Source organism: Trichosurus vulpecula, chromosome 1, assembly GCF_011100635.1.
Source record: "Trichosurus vulpecula isolate mTriVul1 chromosome 1, mTriVul1.pri, whole genome shotgun sequence".
Classification (NCBI taxonomy): domain Eukaryota; kingdom Metazoa; phylum Chordata; class Mammalia; order Diprotodontia; family Phalangeridae; genus Trichosurus; species Trichosurus vulpecula.
In genome coordinates, this window is record NC_050573.1 from 461,323,055 (window position 1) to 461,350,175 (window position 27,121).

At 37.0% G+C, this 27,121-nt stretch overlaps 1 protein-coding gene across 1 annotated transcript in view; it reads left to right on the forward strand.

Annotated features, from left to right (window-relative positions):
- Nucleotides 1-27,121, forward strand: part of ADGRV1 (adhesion G protein-coupled receptor V1) — a 727,941-nt gene that overhangs the window by 89,068 nt on the left and 611,752 nt on the right. The window contains exons 24-31 of the mRNA XM_036763404.1: nucleotides 2,582-2,784; nucleotides 6,343-6,472; nucleotides 10,575-10,655; nucleotides 12,173-12,312; nucleotides 13,655-14,264; nucleotides 17,612-17,827; nucleotides 24,674-24,889; nucleotides 25,395-25,639. Of these exons, the coding sequence (XP_036619299.1) occupies nucleotides 2,582-2,784; nucleotides 6,343-6,472; nucleotides 10,575-10,655; nucleotides 12,173-12,312; nucleotides 13,655-14,264; nucleotides 17,612-17,827; nucleotides 24,674-24,889; nucleotides 25,395-25,639 (1,841 nt within the window). The remainder of the gene's footprint in view (nucleotides 1-2,581; nucleotides 2,785-6,342; nucleotides 6,473-10,574; nucleotides 10,656-12,172; nucleotides 12,313-13,654; nucleotides 14,265-17,611; nucleotides 17,828-24,673; nucleotides 24,890-25,394; nucleotides 25,640-27,121) is intronic.

Sequence of the window (27,121 nt, forward strand, 5' to 3'; positions counted from 1 at the left end):
GGTAGAGGAATGTCCTAGTTTAGTGAAATGGGTACTGGATTGGGAGTTAAGAGTTTTAAGTTCAATTCTTTGATCAACCAGTAAGTCACTTAAACTCTCTTAGTCTCAGTTTATTCATATGTCAAATAAGGTCCTTGTGCTAGGTAATTCCTAAGGTTTCAGCTCTAACATTAGGTGATTCTGTATTTGGGAGCCAAATAACAAAGCTGGATGGCCTTCCATTTCCCAAATCTTTTTAGTGAGATCTTTAAAACAAAGCATATTGCCACTTCTCATAAAACAAGAGCTAAAAACAAATTCCAAATAGTTTTTGACTATCTGAATTTTTGGGACTTGAGTAGTTTGATGTTAGGTGGTCAGATGGTAAGCAAACATCATTTTGACTTAAGTTTAGACGTTCTTGTTTTTAAAAAGATTCAAGTTTGAATTAATTGAATTTTTCTATTTGGGGAAAAGATCACAAAATGAGTGAATGAAACACTTTGTGCAAAGCGCTATGCTAAGTGCTGGAGATGCAAATAGAAAAGTCAGTTCCTGCTCTCCAGGAGCTCACATTCTAATGGGGAAACAACACATCCATAGAAGATATCTCATCCTATTATTCATATTGCATATTAATTGCATACATTATTTAAAATAAAAATCCACTAATACCCTCCACCAGTATGTCATCATGAATGAGAAGTGACCCTGGGTCATTGAAGGCTGTACTAGGAGTGAATAAGCTCCAGGCAGTTCTGTGAAAGTGGAAAGGTTTTCACTATTTATCAGTTGTTTGAGGACCAGCCTGGCAGAGGCTCTCCAAAAAAATCTAGGTATGACACATTTTAAAGTTTAATCTGCATTATTAACGTCTTCTGCATCACATTGTCTCGACAATTAACAAAACAATAAATCAAGTCCCAATTTGTGGCATTTGTTGACTTCCAAGGTATAAATGCTCACCTTGAAAATTTAACAGCTGTTTCTCTAAGCCATTTTGAGCTGGCTCCAGCACACCCCTGCCTACAACATACCTGACCATGTATGTTCAGCCTTTGCTTAAAGGCATCAAGTAAAAGGGATCCCACTATGTCCTGAGGCAGCCCATTCCACTGGTAGATGGGTCTACTTATTAGGAATTTTATTTCATATTAAGGCTAAATTTTTTTCTTTGCAACTTTTACTCATTGCTCTGGGTTCTGCCCTCTAGGTCCAAGTAAAACAAGTCAAATCCTTCTTTTACGAGATACTCCTTTAGTGGTAATTGTTGTTGTTGTAGGAGCAGCAGCAGCAGGGGGGTAGTGGTGGTGGTAGTAGTAATAGTAGTGGTGGTGGAGTAGTGGTAGTAGTAGTAATGATAGTAGTGTCAGTAGTAGTAGTGGGGCAGCTGGGTGACACAGTAGACAGAGCATTGGTCCTGGAGTCAGGAAGACTCATCTTCCTGAGTTCAAATCTGGCTTCAGACCCTTACTAGCTGCATGACCCTGGGCAAGTCACTTAACCCTGTTTGCCTCAGTTTCCTCATCTGTAAAACGAGCTGAGGAAGAAAATGCAAATCACTCCAGTGTCCTTGCCAAGAAAACCCTAAATGGGGCCACAGAGAGTCTGACATGGCTGAAAAGTGACTAAAAAGTAGTAGTGGTTGTGGTTGTGGTAGTAGTAGTAGTAGTTATTGTAGTTCAGTCATTTTTCAGTCATGTCTGACTCTTCGTAACTCCATTTGAGGTCTTCTTGGCAAAGATACTGGAGTACTGGACTGATTGGCCATTTCCTTCTCCAGCTCATTTTACAGATGAGGAAACTGAGGCAAACATGGTTAAGTGACTTGGCCAGGGTCACATAGCTAGTCTGAGGTCAGAGTTGAGCTCAGATCTTCCTGATTCTAGGACTGGCACTCTATCCACTGTGTCACCTAGCTGCCCCCATAGTTAGTAATAATAGTAATAGTAATAATGGTAATAGTAGGAGTGGTTATAGAAGTAGTGTAAAGATAGTAGCAGTGGTGGTGGTGGTAGTAGTAGTAGTAGCAGCAGCAGCGGTGGTGGTGGTAGTAGTAGTAGCAGCAGCAGCAGCGGTGGTGGTGGTGGTAGTAGTAGTAGCAGCAGCAGCAGCAGTAGTGGTGGTGGTAGTAGTAGCAGCAGTAGTGGTGGTGGTAGTAGTAGTAGCAGTAGCAGCAGCGGTGGTGGTGGTGGTAGTAGTAGTAGCAGCAGCAGCAGCAGTAGTGGTGGTGGTAGTGGTAGTAGCTAACATTTATGTAGTGCTTTAATGTTTTTAAAGTACCTTACAAACACTATCTCCTTTTGTCCCCATAACAATGCTATAAGGTGGTGCTATTATCAGCCTCATTTTATAGCTAGGGAAACTGAGGCTAGAAGTGGTTAGGGACTTGCTCTGACTCATACAACTAGTGTCTGAAGATTTGAACCGAGGTCTTCCTGGGTCCTGATTCAGTGCTTTACGCACTGCACTACCTCCCTGCTCCAAATACTTTCATTTAGCTAATGGATGAAAACACAGGTGCCCATTTAAAATGAATAATGAAATCTGTACAATGTGGCATTTGTGAGAATGTAAGTGATGGTGTTTTTGCATTTGTTAGGCTTACTTCAGTTCTCTGTGGAAATGCCTCCTCAGCCTGATGATAAGATGACTCTGCCTACAACTAGTGTTCCACATATGACCGTGAAGGAGGAAGATGGAGAAGTTAAGTTGTTGGTAGTTCGTGCACAGGGTCTTCTGGGAAGGGTGATGGTGGAATACAAAACAGTTTCATTGACAGCATTGAGTCCCGACGATTATCAGGTAAGTAGATGGGGATGAATAGAATGCAAAGCATCCTCAGCCTTGTGCTTGTTTTTGTTTTTGTTTTTCTTTGGGGGAGTAGATTAAAGTTCTTATGTACACCAGTGTACAAAATATTACTTAAAATAGTGTTAATTAATATTAAAACAATATTAAATAATAATAAAATAATAAAATTTAACTAAATATTACTTAAAACAATGCTTCATCATTGGTAGCTAGGAACACTCATATGAACCGATGCAGAGTGAAGTGAGCAGAACCAGAACAATTATACCATAACAACAACATTATAAAGACAAACATCTTTGAAAGGCTTCAGGACCCTGATTAACACAAAGACCAACCACTCTTTTGAATTTTTTTTCCTTCAACAAAGTACTTCCTTGACACCATTTATTCAAATTGGGGAGAAGAAATTTGAAGCTGCCTCTCAGTTGTCATCATCTTGGCCCTTACTAAAAAGGAAATAGAAAAACATTAACGTAAAACTATTATACATTGATCATGCCTAGGCCTCTTTGCACCACTGACAGAGCTGCTTCCTTATTCTGTGTATCCTGTTTCAAAAGGTCATAGCAAAGGCTCCCATTAGCTAACTACACACACCTTGCTGATGGCATCTGTGCAGAACTAATTAAAATACAAGAAAACTGGCAATAGAAACTGCGTGATCAGTCTTATCCCTGTTTCTTAGTAATCCCCAATTCTTTTACATATTTACTTTCTTTATAACTATATTTTAATTTTGAAATATTTTAAAAATTTCTTACCTCCAAAGTAATTGTTTTGTCCATTGGCTTGTCCATTAATGTGCCATCTTTAAAGTTCTTACATTTCCTTCTCTCTCTTCTCATTCTCTGCCTCTTTGAAACCTTGGCTTAATTCAAGGCTCAGTTCATATACCACCTTCTTTGGAAGCCTTCCTCAATCCTGTCAGTAAGGTGAATTTTAGTATAAGTAAGGTGGATTTTAGTGTGTGCAAAGTCGATTTTTGTTATTATTTCTTAGAGTTCAGTTTCCCAGGATTTATGGCCATAACAACCTCAGTTTCCCAGGATCCATGGCCATAACAATTTCTCTTTCCCAGGTATTAGATATAAGTTCCCAGGCCCATGGTTCAAAATATCTCCACCATGCTTGCACAGCATTATATAAGGATAGATAATATAAACGTGTGCTGAAACTGTAAACATCCATTGCAACTGCACAGTAAGATATAGGGATGAGGTGATGTAAACTTGTGAGGCTATTGCTGGCAATACGCTTTCTTTTTCTGATGCCCGATGAAACAGGTGGTCAGTGGTCAGTGAGTTGGGGAACCTTTATGGTTAAATGCACAAGCTGGAATGCTGTGTGCCTTGAATGGCCCCCATTAAGGCTCGGGAGCGGGGGAATCTGTGTTTGCCTCAACTGGTCTCCATTGAGGCGTGAGGGGATTTAGAGGATGTACAAGTCGTGTCCGTCTCAACTGGACCCGTTGAGACGTCAGGATAGTTGCCCCCCACCTCCATTCTCACCAGCCCTTGCGAGAAGGGTGATTAGGGAATTCTGTAGGAGTTTGTGGTGCTTCTGTTATCAGTAATACTGTATTAGAGAAAGCTAGATTAGAGTAAAGCTTATTATTAACCCTTTTGAAACTCTCTTTCCTGTCTGACCAGATCAAGAGTGAACCTGTTAGAGGCTGGAGTCCAAACCTTCAGTGCCTCCTGTGTATTTTTTGCCCAACAATGCACTCATCCATTTAAATCTTCTCCTGTATTCTTTCTATTCAGTATGTTTCTTTTCCATCTGGATTTATTTGCCCGTTGTTGTTTCACCCATTAAGCTTTTTGAGGGCAGGGACTGTTTTGTGTTTCTTCCTTTCTTAGCATAGTATCTTGTTTAGAATAGTATCTGGAATATAAAATGCACTTAGTAAATGCTTGTTCACTGATTGGATATCATTTCCTGTGATATTCTTCTAGAATTTACAGGAAGACTTCTGCAAAAATCTTGTAATTAGTGTTAAATAATATTAATGGCCTGTAACTTTTAGTATTTTTCTTTTCTTTTTCAGAACTCATTGATAGCTTTCCTTGTTTCGTTTTGTTGGTCATTTATTTTAACCTTTTCATTTAACATTCTAAACTTTGTTAGTTTGTGGTTTTCTGAGTCAACATGCAGCCTTCCATTTCTATGTGTTTTACCACTGCTTCTTCAAAAACAGTGGCACAAAATGAAAACAGTGTTGCCCAGCCTTTCATGTGGATCCTCAGGATGCATTTGTTAGCTATTACTCTGACCATGAACTGTTTCAGTGATTTCAAGTCACTAATTTATATGTAGCTTTGTGTAAGAATATATCATATACCAATAATGTGCTCCTTACCTGAGCTTTTATACATTAGTTCCAGGATCCCATTTTGTTAACCTTGAATTATTTGTAAGTGATCTTTAAACTTGATACTAGGAGAAAAAGAAATAATAACCTGGGTATTTGCTCCTCAAATAATCTGTTACTTTGTTATTTACAATCCAATCTAGTCAACATTAATTGCCTACTATGTGCTAGGCACTGTGCTAAGCACTGGGGATACAATTAATAAAAAGACAGTCCCTGCCCTCAGAGCTTACAGTCTAATGGGGAAGACAACATGCAAAAGGTGGCAGAAGGTGAGGGAAATGGGACATGATGGGGTATCTTGGTCCCTGGAGTTGAAACTGGACAGAGTAGCAGATGCAAAATGGTGTGAGTTGAGAGACCAGTTTCTGCCACCAGCAAAGGAAGGCCTTGGGAGGAGTCCCTCATTCTAGTCTCAGGGGTGGGGAACTTTTACTGAATCAATCAAAGGGCTGCACTTGAGGACCTAGAGAGCCATATGTGGCCTCGAGACCTGCAGTTTCTGCGCCCCTGCGTCTAGCATCATGAAACCAGGCAGAGCAGCAGACGCAGGGTGAATGAGCTGAGTCAAATAGCCAATTAAGAAAGGGTTGAGTTTGAATGGCATCATTAAAACTTCAGAACAGAGATTTAGCATATTTCCCTATTTTCTTCATAGTGAGTATAATACTCTGAAGGATAGTAACCCCTTCTATAAATGAATATCCAACAAAATATATTGCTCTTTTTTCTTGAAAAGATTCACATAATAAAAATGCCATTAAAAATATAAACAAATGTTGAGTAGATGTGTTTATAAATGCCTTATTTCCAAATGTCTTTGGTGAAGAGAATGTGTTGCAGCCCATCACTTTAATTATTTAGTGGCTTATTGAAGTCTCCTGTTGAGTCTTCCTTTGTGACTGTATATTCTTTTGTAAATAAGAGAACATAGAAAATGAAAATCTTTCTACTCTGACTTGGCCAGAGGACATTCATTTAAAACTTGTGCTGAGCTCTAGTCACCCTTATTTTATATGCCTTCCATTTTACTTCTCACACTTTAAGTACATATGTTGCAGCATTAATAGTAATTTTAGGAATAGCAAAAATTCTCATTTGTTCAAAATCATGAAAGGAATGAAAATGAGCGAAAGGGTAAATGTATGTTTTTTGTTTTTACATTTTTATTTCAGGATACCTCAGGCATCTTAGAATTTCAGCCAGGGGAAAGATACAAATACATTACTGTTAACATCACAGATAATTCTATTCCTGAATTGGAGAAATCTTTTAAAGTTGAGTTGCTAAACTCAGAGGGAGGAGGTAAGGATTATACTTCAAAAGTTTTTGGTAAAGTTATAAACCTCAGGCCATAAAGGCAATATATAGATCTTACTAAAGTGGTTAATTATTTTAAATTAAACACAGTTATATATTTCTTCAGGAGTCTTTGGTGAATTCGTATGTCTTTGAAAGGAATCTAGATCCTGGATTGACTGAAGAATGATTTAAGAAATTTGGATTAAAATGTCTGTTACATAGTTTATCTTGCTATCTAAAACCATGTATCTTGCTATCTACATTCTATGTTTAGAATTAAATACTACTTTTAAACAAGCCATGGTTATATATTAACAAATGAAGTAATCATAATTTATGATGCCAGACTTTTAAAATTTATATTGAGAAAATAGAATGCTTTGGGTTGAAAAATCTCTGTCAAGTACATTATACTAGGAGTCTATTAGCTAGACCTGAGGAAAATGTCTTTCGACAATGTGAAAGTGTAATTGCACTAAGAGATTGCAGAGTCTGGATGTAACTCTTAGCATTAGTTTCAAACCTATGCCTACAAACCAACACTTTGTTCTCCTGATCACCACATCATTCATCCTGGTAGGGAACAGGACTAGAAATATGCACAAGTAGATGCCCAAATTCGCAAGTAGTTTCTTGATGACATTAGAACTTCTGATTTTATTGTGACTTTCACAGTAACTCCTTGCGTGATTTGTAGAATAGCATAGTCCATGTCCATATAGACACTTAAGAGATGCTATTAGGTAGCAACTTTTGTTTGCCTCTTTCTCCAGACATATGTATATATCGAAGTGGGGAAATTATGATTTTGTTAAAAATTGGGCCTGTGGTAGAAAAATCACCTAAACAAAAAATAAGGTTGATGTTATAACTGATCTCATTGCAAGTAAAAGCAGCATATTGGGAAGATAAAAACATGTTCATATATTTGTGCTCATAAAAGGCAAGAAAGTGGGGAAAAATATGCTTTCCTCAAGGAGAATTTCCTGACAGCATTCATAATGTCCTACTGGAAGGAAAGGAGGACAAAGCAACAATTAAGAGCAAAGAAATGGCAGCAGCAATTCTGAGGGGTTTGTATACAGTAAATAAATGACAAGAGACCAGTCTGCAAGGCAAGCGAGCCCTAACTAGGGAAGGACAAATGGAACTTTGCCTCAAGGAACAAATATTTACAGGATACTGCAAGAAATTGCTTCAGCAGCCTAAAAACGACTAAGTATAGCACCTAATTAGCAAAAACAGTTAGTTAAAATAGGAAGCTACCAGATAGTGTTTGTTCCCCACATCTCAAATTCTCCTTTAGGGAGCTTTTAGTGTCGTTTACCCTGGCCACAAAAATTGATAGTTAAGGCTCTAACAAGCGATATGTAAAAGATCTACTTTGCATTTGCTCAAGGGGTTCTTTTTCACTGATTTCATTTGGTTATTTTTCTGGTAAAGTTTTCATTTAAAAAAAAGACTTCTAAAGGTAGTTGCTGTACTGTGCTTAATTCAGGAATCCATGATTTTGTCATTGTGGTTACTCTCTCTACTGAATTAAATTGTAGCCTCTCTCTGCCTTTGTGGATAGTCTGCATGAGTTTAATGTGGTTGGAAAAAAAAGAAGCATCACCCATAGGTCACCTTTCTGGTGATGAATATTTCTATACTTAAGCTGATCCTAAGATGGTGAGACATACAAATGATTGCCAGGCCAGTACTTGCTATGGTATTTGTTAAATTTTCTCCTATTAATAACTCAAAGCATTTCAACACTTACATGATAAAATCAGAAAAAGAACAGTGTCTAATTATAATAACGATAACGATACTGACAGCAACTTTGATTTATCTACCTCTTTTCTTTAAAGAATTCAAAGCATGATAACATGTAGTAAGAGGACCCTGTTTACTATCTCTGTGAGCATTTAGGCATTACTTACTACCTTTTCAGTATGAAAACGATGTAAGAAGAGGCTTAGGGTTTTTGTCTAAGGGTGAATGGAGCAACAATAACAAAACATTTTTATCTTCAGTAATGCAATTATGATTGAATTTGAAGAAAATTAACTAATTAACATTGTACATATATCTGTACACACATGTATATACACACATGTTTATATGCATACATAGGTATATACACAATGTATTTATACACACATACATATATAGATACACACATATATACACATCTATAAATACATGCATACATACGGTGCATAGGACATTAAGTGGGGCCACTTAATAGGTAAGCTTACCTTACAGAGAAGTCTGTTGGTTGTTAAGGAACTTAGGACCCCTTATGGATCAGTCTGTAAAGCTGTATTCTGCCACCTTGCAGGCCATTTCCTAATCAGATTCCAGTGTATTCACTCCAGATGAGTGAAGTATCTCAGGGTTCACTACTTGCTGTCTTGGCTTCAGATAAAATTGAAAATAAAGAGCCACGTGGACCTGCCAAGCCATTTCCCCTTTTTGGATTCTGAGAGAGAACAAGCTCCAGGATGTGAAGGCTACTTTATTTCTTCTGGTGTCTAATGCACTATCAGGAAGAAGGAGGGTACCACAGATTTTATGGTCTCTTTGTGGTAGAGAGGGACAAACTCTTACTTTGAAATCTGAAGACTCGGGGTTCAAATCCTACTTCTGACCCGTACCTGTGTGATCTTGAGAAAGTCACTTAACCTCCTAAACATTCACTTTCTCAATTATAAAGTGAGAGAACTGGATTTTATGGCTCCTGAGGTTTCTTCCATCTTCAAATCTGTGTATCATTTGTGCACTGAAATATTCCTGCTCACACCTAACCTCCTACCCTACCACCATCATGCCTTGCCTGTCCTTGGATGGATTGGATTAAATAAAGCATTTATTAAATGCTTTCTGTGTGTTAGGCACTGTGCCAGAAAAAAAGAAAGTCTTGGAATTAGAGTTAGAGTTTACATTTGCCGGGTTGGGGGGAGATAACACATAAAAGGGAGATGAAAAGCAAGGAGAGGGGGGTTCCCAGATAGGAGCAAAGTAGAAGAGTCCAGAGAGTCAGGAACTGAGCCAGGTTAGAAGAGAGCAGGTCTAGAATAGATATTTCCTCAATTGGAGGTTCTTGGGAGGATCTCACCAATTGGAAGAAGAGGCCTTGGGCGGGGAGGGGGGCACATCACTAGCAGGAGTGATACTGAGACAGAAGTGGAAGAGTTGAGAGATTTTGGAGATCTTGGGTACTTTGCCTGCATTTTACAGGATAATGTCAGGAGTGTAAGCTGAGTTGATGTTAGAAAGTACAATTATCCATTCCACCTCATGAGGGTTAGGGTTGTGGTGCCTCCATGATCTGGAAAATCCCCTTTGTACCAGAGAAGTCTGAATTTTTTATGGGGTGTTTGTAGCACCTTATTGTAAAATTTGGGTTGATATACAATACTACACATATATTTTATGCATTTCTGAGTTTCAAAATTTTTTCTGTGTCATCTGCTGGTCTTTGTTGTCTGCAGCTTCCACAAAACTTCCCCAAGATTCCCATTTAATTTCTTATGCTGGCCTATGATATATTGAAACCACGATGGGGAAAGTTGCAGTGTGGAAGGGATAACTGTATAATCCCAGTCCTTCTGCTGTGGATCTTTTAGTTCTAGCTAGCACTCCACTTTGTGCTGGTTTATATGGGACCAGGTCTGTGATGTATAACATTTGGAATCTGTGCCTGTAGGGAATTGTATGAGTGTCTTTCCTTACCTGTGACTGGGGAATTCTAATATAGGATTCTCTGAAAAGACCTAAATTTGCATCAGGATAGGACTTCTGTATCCTGCTATAAATAAGAAAATAATTTTTTTAAAATTAGGAAGGTTTGTAGAATTGGCCACAGCATCCATACCTGATGCCAAATTTGTGCTGCAACTTCCTTACCTCCCACCTCCCAGCCCTCTGTTATTAGATTGTAAATGGTCTGTTCTTCTTTTGTAATACAGCCATTCTTTCAATAAAGCGTTTGGGGGCTTTTCATGAATAATGCTATCTTCTCCTCTTGACTGAACATGTAGTAAATGCTTTCCATCTCTTCTCTGTTCTATAAATGTGTATATGTGAATTGCACAATTCTGTGCCTCTCTTCTTGAAGTTGCTGAACTCTTTAGGATTGATGGGAGTGGTAGTGGTGATGGGGACGAGGAGTTCTTCCTTCCAACTATCCACAAGCGTGGTAAGCATCTTAGTCTATCCTCTCCCCTTTATGACTCTAATTTTCTACATAAAATTCTGCTTCCAAATACTATGGTTCTGAAATCTGCCAAGTCTTACTTTAATTGGCTCATGACAAACGATTACCATTGTCATCATTTCTTTCCTTTGTATTTTCAGAATTCAATTTTACATTTGTTTAGAAATGACTCAGAATGAGAAATATGGCCTTTAGAATGAAATTTCATTCATAAAATAATTTTGAAATCTGTATAATTTTGTTTGGTCTTAATGCCCTGAAAAGGTGAAGAAAAATGAGAACATGTTTTATAATTTAAGGTCTCTGTTATAATTTCTCAACATAGAGAAACATTGTTTTTCCTTGATAGTCAATATGGGTGAAAGAAATAAATTAAAAGGAAACCAATCAAAAGAATACATTACTAAGATGACCATTGCTCTTAAGAAATGAGTTTTAAAAATTGAAGCTATTTCAAAATAACATTTTGGTTTTCTTTCTAGAGCCTGGAACAGTGCCTGGCACATAGTAGGAACTTGATAAATGCTTGCTGATTGGCTGATTTCTATTTAAAATATTTCCATCATATGAGAGAAAATCCTTATTCTGCCTCTTCTTTTAAAGAGAAAACTTTCTATTCCTTAGAAACCCATTTTTACAAATGTAGAGTTTTTGTACAGCATCTTTGCTGACCTCATAGAACTCAGGGCCCTTTTCATACAATGGAGTATATTCTAGTAACATGTCATGTTTTTCCTTAATATTCCCAACTTCCTGCAGTTCTTTACACGATATCTTTACTATATCACATTTCATGTATGCTATTTATCTGACTACTTGAACACCACTCAAAAATTGAGCACATTTTTTGGGAAATTGTAGGTATTTTGGCATGAAATATTTAGAAATGTGAAAGAAGATGTATCGTATTATAATATACTAAGATTGGTGTGGTAGGATACAATTATTGTGAAGATGACAATGAAAGTGCTTCATCTGGATTGAAAAGAAACTAGAGATGATCTCATTTTAGATTTTAAGTCCATTTGGCAGATGTTTTCAGTATAGTCATGTGTCTGACCTTTCCCACCTTTTCTCTGCTGAGGAATTTTCTCTTTCATGGAGCAACCCCCCCCCCCAAATTTTATATATTTATTTTTATGTTTTCATGTACTTTGTATCTTCCTTTTTGCAAAATGGATGCTGCAAAGGTTATGAAATGACAAGTTTGCATTTCTTTACAAACAATTGAGAACTAGATGCAGGAATGAAGCAAAGCTTTAAAAATTGTTTGTTCACCTCTTACTAGCTATGAGACCTTAGGCAAATCCCTTAATCTTTCTGAGTCTGTTTCCTTGTGTATAAAATGGGGATACTTGAACTACCCAACCTGAAAGGACTGTTGTGAAGATCAAAAAAGATAATATAAGAAACATGCTTATTTTATAAAAATAAAGTATTAGTGTCATTACTAAAATGCTAATTAGCATTATACTTTTTTTTTTAACTGGTACATGTAGCCAGTTTAGGAATAGCCTCCCAAATTATAGTAACCATTGAGGCTTCAGATGATGCCCATGGTGTATTTGAGTTCAGCCCAGAGTCATTTCATGTCAGTGGAACTGAACCCGAAGATGGACAGAGCTCAGTTATATTAAAGGCAAGTAAATTTCATTTCATTTTGTAATATTTTAGACAGTATTTGGTTCTCAAATTTGTTTCCATTAATGATGGTATTGGAAAACAGCAGCACTTGTAGATCTAAATTAATGATTTAAAAATCATCTCTGTTGGATTTTGGTGTTTGTTTTTGTGCTTAGCAATAAATACAAAGGAGTCTTGCTATTCTGCAAATACATATGGCTTTAGATGGTCTAATAAAGCCACGCTGTTAAGATATGATACAGCAGGAGCCGAAATCATTGCTACATGTTCTTGACTGTTTTATCCATATACCTGATTAGGAGACAACACTCATTAATAAATAACCCAGTGTAGTACATGGAAATAGAAAGGACAGATAAAATCATAGAGAAAATTTTAAGAACCAGGTACCCAAAGAGACCTAGAAGGCAGCATGATATCGTAGACTCAGAAGACCTGAATTTGGCTGTGATATTTACTAGCTATATTATTCCATGCAAGTAACCTAACATCCCCATGTAGCAGGTTCCTCATCTGTAAAATGGGCAATATAATATTCTCTTACTGGGAAAGTGTTCTATAAACCTTAAGTGCTGTACAGGTGTGTTATTATTTTGTATATCTCCTTATATCTTATTGAAGAGAATGTTGTTTTTAGCATCATAGTTAAATCTTCAGTAAAATACTTGTATTTGGTTATTCTGTTGGGTCGTAGCATTAATTTGATGAAAACAATTTGGTTTCTTTTAATGGGTGACTTAAAAAAATATTTCATACTTGAGGATGAAGTTTGTTATTCCTCAAAGTTTCTTTGGAAATCTATTTATAATTTTATAATTGAATGCAGGTGATATATGACTTAATTTACAGAAATTTTTTAAAGCTAACCTTTCAGGACTATGTTTAAAATGAAGTACAGCTATATACTATGATAAATATTAGAAGTATGATTGCCTCAGAGTGTCATTGAAGCAGTTTTTTAAAAAAATACACAAAATAGATCAGAAGAATGTTTAGAATATAATCCTCTTTATTTTGCTTTATTTTGTACGTGGAAATGTCCTTTTTGTGTATTTGTTAAGTTCAGAATAAAATAAAATCTATTAATAGGACAAGAAAGATGCCATGGATAAACATAAATATAATTGCTTAACCATATTTAGTTTATTTCTGATGTATATTGGAACTGAAGAAAATATCAAGCTTTAACTCAGTTAAACACTGATTCGAAAGCTCAAATTTACTATTCTATTGCCATTGCATTGATATTAGAAAAACCTTTCATCATTCTAAGACTTGTATTTTTCAACTCATATTATGATATATATTTTGATATGAGGTTTTTTCACATTCTTCAGGTTGTGAGAAGCCACGGGGCTTTGTCGCAAGTAACTTTGCATTGGAACATTCCCTCTGATGTATCTGGAGACCTTGCCTTCACTTCCGGCAATGTCACTTTTGAGATAGGGCAGATAAGCGCCAATATAACTGTGGAAATACTGCCTGATGAAATTCCTGAGCTGGATAAAACATTTTCCGTTTTAATCCTAAATGTTTCCAATGGCCGCCTGGGAGTCCGTACAAACGCTACATTAACAGTTTTAGCCAGCGATGACCCATATGGAGTATTCATCTTTTCTGAGGAAAACAGACCCATCAGAGTTGAAGAAGCAAGCCGGAATGTTACTCTCACAATAATACGATTAAAAGGTCTTATAGGAACAGTCATGGTTACATACGCAACGATGGATGATACGGAAAAACCACCTTTTTTCCCACCTAATTTAGCCAGAGCAACTCGAGGAAGAGACTATCTACCTGTTTCTGGGTTTGCTACTTTTAGAGCTAACATGAGCGAGGCAACAGTTATTATTCCTATTTTGGATGATGATGAACCAGAAAGGTCGGAATCTGTGTTCATTGAGCTGATCAATGTTACGTTAATAGAAAGAATACAGCATCGACCAAGTAAGTAGAATTTTGCTTTACTTATCCATTGTGGTACAGCCCTAGCAAGTTCAAAATAACTTAAATATGTTAATATTGATGCCTTTGGTCTTCATATTACAGTCATCTTTTGGGGGAAAAATAACTTTCTCTTCCCAGCCTCCTCAGATTGAGTCTACCCTTTAATACTTAAAAACTCAATTAAATAAGAACAGCAAATATAATGACTGTATCTGACAGTACTCCTTTAGTCTCACACTTCTCTGGCAGAGGGAGGCATTTTTTATTATCTGTTCTCTGGACCATCACTGGTTTTTCAGTTACTCAGAGAATATGTTTCCTTTTAATGATTTTTTCATTTTTTATCTTTGTATCTACTGTTCTGGTTCCATTCATTTTATTAGGCATCAATTCATGCAGATCTCCTGTTTTTCCCCAATCCTCCTTGAGCTGATTTTAGATGGAAAATTTTCATAAAACTGGTAACTCATACAGCCCTCACCTTTTAATGGATGATGTTCAAAAGTTCAGTTTTCAGTCAGTTTGCAGCTCAAAATTCATTTTCCCACAGAAATTATGTTGTATAAGATGGTTAAGTTCCAGGCCACCAAATGTTTATTTTACCCAGAGTGTAGCTGAATCTTTATTATGTGTTTTCAGTCATTTATTCTGCAAATATTGATTAAATGACTTTTATGTACACAAATGCAACTGTGGAACAGGAAGTAATAGCAGTCTACAGCAACTGTAAAGTCTGGATGCTTTAGAGTAATGTAGGTCAAACTGGTATGTGCAGAAAGCACACATAAATTCAATATAAGAATCTTTGAGGTAGTTTTTAGTTCAGGGATCTTGGGGTAAGTTTGTAATTATAAAGAAACTGAAATAAAAGAGTGTAATTATTCTTGTAGCAGTGGGTTTTTTCTCCCATTTTAAAATACTTTAATTGGTCAGTTACTGTGTATTTATCACTGTTAGGCATGGTGCTAGGTGCCAGGGGTACAAAGGCAAAACTTAAACAGTTCCTGTATTTAAGGAGCCTACTACATTCATTGGTGGGAGGGGCAGCAGCCCCTGGTATATAAAGATATTCCAAAATACGAGTACATCTGCCTAGACATGGGCACAAGATGTGCTGGCTGTGAATACAGCCTAATGTTTCCAAAAAAAGAAAAAAATCAGTAGTTTGTGTTTCAGTATTCAAATTTGTATTTTTGAAGTTTAGCTTTGAATTAGTAAAAGTTTATCTAAACTTTATTTGTTAATTTTTTAACATTTAGAGTTTTAAGGCTTTTTTGTTTTATTTTTAGTTTGATGAGCAAAAATAATGATCTTTATGATTGCATATTAATAAAATGTTCACCATAAAGGTAAAATAAAATCCCTAGAAAATTTTCCTAAAGAAAAGTTAAGGATCTAGGTTATAGTTGTTAGCTGATAAACCAGATAGTAAGAAGTTAACCAGACTGGAATATGCAAGTCTTTATTTAAGCATTTAATATTCAGTTTACTTAAACATTCATTGAGTATCTTTCTGTAAAACTGTGTGCTGGGTAGGAGATATAGCAGTAAATAAGATATAGTTTCTACTCTCAAGGAGCCTTATATATAACTTTAGTGCATTTTGTATTTGGGGTACAGAGTATTAGAAATCTAGGCATGTCTGTGGGTCCCTTGCCAAAGGATGTGGGCATCCCAGCAATCCCTGATTAGTCCATTGATCTTCTTGAAAGGGGAGATTGCATCAAAGATGATTTGCCACAGAGTAAAGAGGAACATTTTTCCTCTGAACCCCCAAGAGGTTATAAGACTAATAGAAACACTCCATCCTTCTCTCTTTGGAATTCTGCTAGCTTGAGGCTGCCTAAAAGAGAGCAAGGGGAGAAATCTTCTACAGCTTTTATAGCCTACTGAGGGGGAAGTGCCTCTAGACTATGTGGCCAAGTGTCTTTGATGTAGTTCCCCAATTATGGGGACAAATGGATCAGTCAGGGATTGCCGAGGGTGGCTGTCTCTTAGCAATGGGCCAAGGCATGTATTCTACTGAAAGAGAACAGAACACATGCATTGTTCTATGGGAAAGGTGCCAGTATACCCATGCTACAAGGGTAAGACATAAGCCCCGCTTCCTAGGGGGGGAATGTTTAGCTGGAGAGAAAACAAGAACTCCAAAACTATCATCTCTGACACAACCAGGGAGTAATTAAGAGCTAAATTGTGTAATACTGGTCCATAGGAACAGAAAGGGTTCAGAGGAGGGAATGATGCAGGGACATTTCAGGCTCCTTGCCTTTTTTCATGAAAGCACTGGCCAATCACCAGAGCTCATAAATGAAGTCAAGCTGTAAGAGTAATTGATTTATATGTGGTCCAGGGAGCAGGGCCGGATGAGCGGCGTCAGAAGACAGGGCTAACATCTGGCATAATGAGGAAACATGGAGAAGAAGCAAGACAATATTACTGCTATTCTATTTAAAGCATATGAATTGTCTCATATGTTAATTATAACTGAACACTAATGCTTTTTTCTTTTATTTTTAAATTTGATTTTATTTTTATGATATCTTTTGGTTTTGCATTACATTTGATTCTTCCCTCTATCCTACCCATGAAGCCATTCCATATAGCAAAAGATTTTAAAAAACAGAGAAAAAAAAGCAGCTTAGCAAAATTAGTCATCCCTAGAAAAGGGGATCAAGAAAGGTTTCCTGGGAGAAATGGCCCAGAGTTTGGCCTTAGCAATCTACCTCAAAGAATTCTATTTTGTAGATGTCTAATAAAATTATTATGTAATTTTGTAGTGAAAGGCATGATGACATAGGGTATAGCCAGCCTCAGATTTAGGGTATAGCCAGCCTCAGATTTAGAAAGACCTGAGTTTCAAATCTTGCATTTGACACACATTAGCTGCATGGCCTTTAAGACAATAATCGCAGATGTTGATATGTATTAGAGAGAATTTTCTCCCTGAAAGTTCCCTGTAACAATAAAATCCCAGGCCCAAACCAGAAACAAAGAAACAAAAAACACCTGTGTAGCTCAGCTATCTGTTTTGGTTTCTCATTCCCCTGCTAGATTGAGGGCAGAGGACTCTTAGCTAAATTTTCTATGTATTCCAGTGCTTAGTGCTGTGCTATGTGCAAGGAGGTGTTTAATAAATGGGCACTGCTGTGCTTTGAGATCAGTGCTTCAGGTACTGCTTTTTTAACTCTCCACACATGCTGATCCAGAAATGAGTTGAAAAAGGGTATTACATGATTTTCATGATGTTGCAGTGATTATTTCCAGCCATTGCTAGAGTATAAGAAATGGAGTACTTGGGTCAAGAGGCTGTATTGGACTTTCATTGTTTTCTCTTTACTTTTCAGTTCCAAACTCTCCTCGTCTAGGATCCAAGGTAGACACCATTGCTCATTTAATTATCCTTGCCAATGATGATGCGTTTGGGACTCTGCAACTCTCGGCGCCAATTGTTCGAGTTGCAGAAAATCATGTTGGACCAATTATAAATGTGACGAGAACAGGAGGAGTTTTTGCAGATGTTTCTGTGAAGTTTAAAGCTGTGCCAATAACTGCAATAGCTGGTGAGAAAAGATAAATTCTAAAACCGCTACACAGTGATAGATTGTTATAGCAGTTTATAGTTGCTTCTGATAAATGCAGCCACAGAAATACACATGTAATAGTCAGAAAAGTCAGCTACAGTAATGAAAAATGCACATTCAGTCACTGAAAATAAGTATCTTACATCATACATTTGTGACAATAAATTTCCATAAAGTTAGTGGGAATTAGAGAAGTCATTTTTGAGCAAAAGCATTTTATATAATGATCAAAAGTGTGTATATCTAACTCTAAAGTAGATAGGACATTATTAGAATTGTTTTGTGACCTCTTTGTGGTCGTCCTTGAAGTGAGATTCATGTGTAAATGACTGGCAAAGAATAGAAAAAAACAAGTGCTGTGGTGGGATCTTAATGCTTGGCAACAGGCTTGTTTTCTGTGCTTTTTTATTCTCCCTGTCTATGAGCAGAGACCATGAAAACAGACAATAGTCTGCATTAGCTCTTTAATTCACACAGACCAGATTTTTCATTTCTAATCTAATCTTAGGGAACTGGCTACCTCCTCTCCCCCAGCAACATCCTTGCAACCTTTGAAAGGGATTTTTGCCTAAAGCTATTTTCTGCACTGATGAGACTCCTGCTAATATGAAATCAAAGGACTGAAAAACCTTGGCTTGGCACTTTCAAAGATGTCTATCTATCTGTCAATCATCTATCTGAAAGTGAATGATCAGCCTGGTGCTATGAATTTTTAAAAAATCTAGAAAACAGAAAAACAGTAAAGTGGATGTGACAGTCATTGGTAAAGAATTAGCTGAACTAACCAAGAGTAAAGTTAGGCTGAGGGGTAGGAAAAGCCAGGGTGAGGGCCTTCAACCTCCATCCTCATGGCATTTTGCTAATGGTATATGATGTTTTTGTACATACTAAATTTCCAGATAATTAGCCCCCAGATTCCCAGGAGCAATCCACCTTTACTCCTCTGCTGGTCTTTACTATTGTAACAAAATTAAGCTGTTGCCACTACCACCATATAACAATAATTTAAAAAATTGTTTTGCTAGACATACACACACCTTTACAGTTTAGAAAGTGTTTTCCTTACATTTTTATGAGGGAGATGGTTCAAGTTTTACTGATCCCATTTTACAAATAAGGAAATTGAAGCTTGGAAAGGGTTAAACAGTTTGCTTATGTTAATATATATGACTGCTTAGAAACCAAGTTCAGATTCAAATACAGACCTTTTGCTTGTACACCCTGTGCGCAATCCATAGGAGTATGTGGATGCTTTGAAAAGGGGTTCCATTAATTTCTACCTGCCTGTATTAGTTGTCTTGAGTTCACACATTCATTTGATGCCAGGGTCTCATAGAGATTGGTTGAAATCAGTCATATTGCTGAAAAACTGGCTGTTTGTTGGTCTGGAATCAATTACTGATTATGTCCGTTAGTGCATGGGAAGAATGTGTGTAAAATCATTGGTACTCATTTTTACAGCATAGTTCCTGAGAAGAAGGAGGTATTAGATATGTATTCTGCCCTGGTCAGACCTTATCTATGGTACTATGTTCAGTTCTGGGTGTCAACTTTTAGGCAAAACTTTGAGAATTTGAAATTGTGCAAAGAAGAAAAATCAAGATAGTGAAGAGTCTTGAGTTTATGATGTCTAAAGATTGGTTGAAGAAATAGGAGATCTTTAGATTGAGAGTTCAAGTACTTGAAAAGCTGTCAAATGAAAGTGGTGTTCATGTTGTTCAGCTTGGTCTTAGTGGGCTGAATTGACAGCCCTGGATAGTAATTAAAGCCATACCAAAGTTGGAATGGAATACTTTGAGAGGAAGAAGGCACTTTTTCCTTCAATGCCACCACTATTCCCCATTGGAGATGTTCAAGCAAAGGCACATAATTAGACTAGATGACCACTGAAGTCCTTTCCAGCTCTATCATGTTCCTAATCTTTATTTGTAATTTTAATATCAGTACATGTAATTATAAGTTTCATTTACATGAAAATGTCAAATATTTTCATATCAGTAGTTATATAATATTGGGAAGTTTGTATAAAGAAGCCACAGTCTTCACAATCAAGATGGAACAAATATCCACCTAAATAAAGAAGAAATTTAAGTATGTTAACATAGGTTAATTTCAAGGGGCAGAGCCAAGATGGAAGAGTAAAAGCAGGGACTTGCTTGAGCTCTCCCCTAAACCCTTCCAAATTCCTGTTGAAATGACTCTAAACAAATTCTAGAGCAACAGAACCCACAAAATGACAGAGTAAAACAAATTGATAGCCCGATACATCCTCCAAGGTCGACAGGAAAGGTCTGTTGCACCAGTCTGAGAGAGGAATGCAGTCCAGTGCAAAACCTGGAGCAGGCCTTGGGACTGAATCACTGGCAGCTGTGGTGGTTTCCAGACTTTTCAATCCCAAAATGACAAAGACAACTTAGAAGGTCAGTGGGAAAGGTCTGTCAGACCTGGGTGAGAAAGAAGCATGGTTCAGCCCCCGGGGTATTGATGGTGTCAGCAGCTGCTTACAGAACTCTTGGCTGACAGACGGTGGGGGGATCGAGCAGCTGATTAGAGGGACATTGCAGGGATCTCTTTGCTGATGCTGAGGCAGGATTCTCTTGCTTTCCCTGTGCTTGGATCTGGGTCACAGTCCTGGGGTGAAGAGGACCACTGGTGTGGAGGACTTTGTCGCTGCGAAAAGAGAATCCTCCTCATAGTTCCAAGGCAGAAAAGAGTGCCTGTGCTCACTCACAGACCAGAACACAGGCCAAGAGAGGAGTAAGCACATCTCCTTTGATCATACCACCTCAGAAGAAGGAATTTTACAGGTCCCTAGAAGTATCTCCAAAAACAGCTGCACAAAACCCTTGAAGCTTGGGATAGTATACTCTCTACACTGGAGGTACAGAGTCCTACCTTAACAAAGAGTTAAAAAATCAAGTGGTTGGCTGGGGAAATGAACAAACAACAGAAAAAAACTCAAACTATAGAATTTTACTTTGGTGAAAAAGAAGATCAAAACATGCAACCAGAAGAAGACAACAAAGTCAAAGCTCCTACATCCACATCCTCCGAGAAAAATATGAATTGGTCTTGGGCCATGGAAGAGCTCAAAAAGGATTTTGAAAACCAAGTAAGAAAAGTAGTGGAAAAATTGGGAAGAGAAATGAGAGTGATGCAAGAAAATCCTGAAAAATGAGTCAACAGCTTGCTAAAGGAGATCACAAAAATACTGATGAAAATAACACCTTAAAAATACCTTATGGCAAAAGAGGTCCAAAAAGCCAATGAGGAGAAGAATGCCTTAAAAAGGGAAAATGGAAAAGGAGGTCCAAAAGCTCAGTGAAGAAAGTAATTCCTTAAAAATTAGAATGGAGTAAATGGAAGCTAATGACTTTATGAGAAATCAAGAAATTATAAAACAAAACCAAAAGAATGAAAAAATAGAAGACAATGTGAAATATCTCATTGGAAAAACAACTGACCTGGAAAATACATCCAAGAGAGATTATTTTAAAGTTATTGGACTACCTGAAAGTCATGATCACAAAAAGAGTATAGATATCATCTTTCATGAAATCATCAAGGAAAACTTCTCTGATATTCTAGAACCAGAGAGGAAAATAGAAATTAAGAGAATCCACTAATCACTTCCTGAAAGAGATCCCAAAAGGAAAACTCCTAGGAATATTGTTTCCAAATTTCAGAGTTCCCAGGTCAAGGAGAAAATATTGCAGCCAGAAAGAAGCAATTCAGGTATGGTGGAAACACAATCAGGATAACACAAGATTTAGCAGCTTCTACATTAAGGGATTGGAGGGCTTGGAATATGATATTCCAGAGGACAAAGGAGCTAAGATTAAAACCAAGAATCATCTACCCAGCAAAACTGAGTATAATCCTTCAGGGGGAAAAATGTTCATTCAGTGAAATAGAGGACTTTCAAGCATTCTTGATGAAAAGACCAGAGCTGAATAGAAAATTTGACTTTCAAATACAAGACTCAAGAGAAGCATAAAAGGGTAAACAGGAAAGAGAAATCATAAGGGACTTCTTAAAGTTGAACTGTTTACATTCCTACATGGAAAGATGATATTTATGACTCACGAGACCTTTCTTAGTATTAGGATAGTTGGAGGGAATCTATCTATCTATATCTATCTATCTATCTGTCTGTCTGTCTATCTATCTATCTAGACAGAGGGCACAGGGTAAGTTGAATATGAAGGGATAATATCTAAAAATATAAAATTAAGGAACGAGAGAGGAATATACTGGGAGAAGGAGAAAGGGAGAAGTAGAATGGGGTAAATTATCTCACATAAAAGAGACAAAAAAAGCTTTTACAGTGGAGGGGAATGGGGGAGGTGAGAACCTTACTCTCATTGGATTTGGCTTAAAGATGGAATAATGTACACACTCAATTAGTTATGGAAATCTGTCTTACCCTACAGGAAAGTAGTGGAGAAGGGGATAAGTGAGGGAGGATGATAGAAGGGAAGGCAGAATGGGGGAGGAGGTAATCAGAAGCAAACACTTTTGAAGAGGGACAGGGTCAAAGGAGAGAATAGAATAAATTGGGGGTGGGATAGGTTGGAGGGAAATATAGTTAGTTTTCTACAACATGACTATCATAGAAGTGTTTTGGATGACTACACATGTATAACCTATATCAAATTGCTTGCCTTCTCAATGAGGGTGGGTGGGGAGGGAGGAAGGGAGAGAATTTGGAGCTCAAAGTTTTAAAAACAAATGTTAAAAATTTGTTTTTTCATGCAACTGGGAAATAAGATGTACAGTTGATGACGTATAGAACTCTATATTGCCCTATAGGAAAATAGAAGGGGAAAGGGGATAAGAGAATGGGGGGAGGGTAATAGAAGGGAGGGTAGATAGAAAGAAAAGCAGTTGGAGGGAAGGGGTAATCAGACAGAATGCAAGCCATCTTGGGGTGGGTAGAGGGGAGGAATGGAGAGAAAATTTGCAGCTCAAAATCTTGTGGAAGTGAATGGTGAAAACTAAAAATAAATAAATTAATTAAAAATATAGGTTAATTTCTGTTGATCCTGGTGTATTTTCTTTTTACATTTTAAAGGTTCTGACAAAATTAAAAATGCTTTGGGGTACGAAGCACAGCAGAACTTAAGATAAAATGAAAAGAATTTTAAATGAAAAAAATGTGGTGAACTGAAAGCTTTCTCTAGAATATAGGCTTAGTTAAGTTATAGGGGAATGGAACCTTCTTGTGGATACCTTTTTAAGGTGAACTTGGGAAATTTGGGGAATATTGTTCCCAATTGTAAAATACTGAGTTATTGTTCTGCAGAATGGAGATGGTGAGATAGAACCATGGAATGTCTCCAAGAATTATGGTCAGCCAGTCAGAGGATGGGAAGATAGGTCACATCTCACCCTTCCTGCCTTAGCCAGTTGTGGGGCTTGTCTCCAAGTACATGAACCCTGCTTCTGTTGTTCTTTAACACTCTCTCATTCTGTGTCTGTCTCCTAGAGTAGCTCTCAACCCCTACCCCCCTGCTAACTTGACTGGCAGCCCCTGAGGCTGCCAGTGTAACCCATATAATCTAATAGATATCAAGCAGCAGTAGTACAGGTTCCAGTGGGAGAATTTCTGCCTCCACCCCCAGCGTACCCATCCCCTGCTTCCTAAGTCACCTTGTGTCTGTGGTAGGCATTTATTTGGAAGTCAGACTTTGCAGCAAGGGCAATAATTGTTGAGTAAAACACTCCTCTAGAGCCATATTTGTTTTGGGGTACATAGACTAAATCACATAGTAGTACACGACATAATTTATGAATAAATTCATATACATTTATTAGTGATACAAGCTCAAATATCTTTTACTGATAGGATATGCAATAAAAAATTGGAATATGGCACTGCATAGTAGCAGTTATATCCTTCTCATTTAGTATAGTAAATTGTTATGATATTTTTGAATTTGGAGTAAAATTGTTCTGAAAATAAAAGAATTTTCTTTTTTTCCTTTTAAATCAGGCATATACTGTATGGAATTATTATTAGTATTAGGCATTTAAAAACCAGTTTAAAAGATTTTACTGTAAGAATTAGAGTTCAGTTTAAAGTGTAGGGTTCCACCGCAACAAAATTGATACATTTAATCTTACTAGAATGATCAGAATTCTGTTTCTGTATTTTTTATCTCATATCCAGTTTGATGTAGGAATGGAAATCTGAAGAGTAAGTAATTGATCATATATAAAGAGTTACAAATGGTTCTCTCTTTTTGAAGGTAGAAAAATGAACTAGACTTTTATAGGATCTGATCATTAGAGCTTTTAAAAAAATTTTTTTGGGAGTCTATTAGACAAAGCCTGTTTGTAGGTAGTGTAATAGATAGATCCTCGGATTTGGAGTCAAGAAAACTTGGGTTCAGATACTGTCTCATATACTTACTAGTGATGGAAACCTGGGCAAATGACTTAACCTAGGTTCTATGAACTTTAAAGAAATACATTATGACAACTGTATTTCAGTATAATTGGCCTCCTTTGTAAGCTTATACATTTTATTTTATGTATTTAAAACATAATTCTGAGAAGGGCTCCATAGGCTACACCAGATATCCAGAAGAGACTATGACACAAAAAAGGTTAAGGACTCCTAATGAAACTTTCTAGACTTCAGTTTCCTTATCTGTAAAATGAGGAGGTTTTATGTCATAACCTCTAAAGTCCCTTCCAAGATGTATGATCCTATGACTAAGATTTTTGTAAATTAATAGACACATTTTCTCAAGATATTTAACTTCATTTGTTTGGGTTCAAAGAATTTAAAAGTATGTATATTGATTTTTGACTTGGTAGGTGAAGACTACAGTATAGCCTCATCAGATGTGGTCTTGCTAGAAGGTGAAACCAGTAAAGCTGTGCCAATATATATCATTAATGATATATACCCTGAGCTGGAAGAATCTTTTCTAGTGCAGCTGCTGAATGAAACAACTGGAGGAGCCAAACTTGGGGCATTAACAGAGGCAATCATCATTATTGAGGCCTCTGACGATCCATATGGATTATTTGGTAAACTTGATCACTCTGTTTCTCTCTTTAGACTCTGTATGTGGTGGGAACTGATGAGATGAAATGTGCTATATGACAGATTTCCCTTCATTTTCATGGAATCAAAGAACTGAACCTTTCACTTTTCTATTGATATTTTAAGTGCGGTTTAAGTGTCCTTGATAAGTAGGTGGGAGCCCATTCTGGGTCCTTACTGACTACCCGCTGAACAGCTATGGTGCAGTCCTGCCTTGATTGCCATTAGTAGTGAAAGAAGTTAGGACCTTCTCTGCTTACAAAATCTTCCACTCACAAGAAGAAAAGAAACCACAGAGTGGTTTATTTGGTAACTCTGGCAGCATTCCCTTTTGTGCAGTGTTTAGCTATCAAGACTGCCCTAAATACCCAAAGTAGCAGAAAAATCCCAAATAGGAAAAGACCAGAAAGATGGTCGATTCCTTACCCATAACTCATTACAGACTCAGCTTCACTGTGTATTTCAAACTAACTGTGCTTCACGCTTCAGTTTTTCAGACTACTAAACTTATAGTAGAGGAGCCTGAGGTCAATTCTGTGAAGGTAAACCTGCCAATAATTCGCAATTCTGGGACACTCGGCAATGTCACTGTTCAATGGGTTGCCACCATTAATGGAGAACTTGCCACTGGCGACCTGCGAGTTGTCTCAGGTAATGTGACCTTTGCCCCTGGGGAAACCATTCAAACCTTGTTGTTAGAGGTCCTGGCTGACGACGTTCCGGAAATTGAAGAGGTGAGAGGAAGAGCTAGTCTAGAATGACACTGTAAATCAACTTCTGTTACTTTGTCTTATGAATTTTAGAGCACAAATGTAGGAAAACTGGTGCTATTATATTTGAATAATGTGTTTGACATATCATTTTACAAAAGGACATTTTAAATATAGTAATGGAATATGAGGTCCTCAGCCTCATTGAAAAAATAAAAGCATAACTCCCTAAGGGATTGTATAGTATTATCAACAATTTACTAATTCGTATGTGCATAGAGCTTCTGTAAGGTATATGTGGACTTTGGTCATTGTAATTAAGTATTTAGAATATATGAGCCATGCTTTTTTTCTTTCTATTCCATTTGTGGCATATTAAATTTTAATTTGATTGCATCTGTACTTCCTTTGGCTTTAGTGGGAGCCAATCAGTTTAAATTAAAGGAAGACTGTAACTCCTTATTAAGCACCTTCCCAATTTTGATTTCTTTATTTTTAAAATTTATTTTATTTATTTTATTTCTTTATAATGAAGAGGCATGCTTAGAACGATGTTTCTAAATATTATTTTTCTTTTATGAATTTAGGATGTTAGAATGTTGGTGCTGTCAGTAGTAGGTGTCAGGGTGAAGCCCACACAATTTCTTTCAAGTGTGAATTCTTTTTATATGTACCAGTAAAAAAATACTTGTAATTTGGAGATTGGCCAGTAGGCATAAAATCTTTTTAAAAATCATGTCCATCAACTTTGAAAGTATTAAACATTTATTTTATTTTGTCAGAAAGCTTCCATCTTCTATTGTTGTAAAAATAAGCTATAATAGAATTTATAAGAAATAGCTGATGCAGAAAATGAATAGACTATATACTTCTATTAAATAATATATCTGAATTGATATTTTTCCCATGAGAAAGTCCATGACATGAGCATAGGCATGTCACTTAACCTTTCAGCCAATAATCAATCAGTCAGTCAGCAAGCATTTGTTAAGAATCTACTCTGTGCCAAGCATTATGCTACTCTCTGGATAGACCCAAAGGAGGAGGGAAAGGGAGGGAATAAGCATTTAATATACACCTACTATATGCTAAGTGCTAAGCACTTTACAAATATTATCTCATTTGATCCTCACAACAATCTTGTGAGATAGGTGAGATATGATCCTCATTTTACAGTTGAGGAAACAGACAGAGGTTAAATAACTTGACCAGGGTCGCAGAGCTAATGAGTGTCTGAGGGCAGATTTGAACTCAGGTCATCCTGACTCCTGGCCGATCTGTGCCACCTAGCTCTCCATTAATGATTATGTTATATTAAGAAGTTGGGGGGGAGAGCAATTAATTTACTTTTAGGTTTCATGCTCGGTTTTTCATGTGTCTTATAGAATATCGTTTTTTGAACCAAGTATATCAGAACTGTTAGGTTATTTTGAAGTATTTCTGTTATCATTCTTACTCTGATCTTAGAACTGGGATACTGTTAAGAAAGTTTTCCACTCTTTCTTA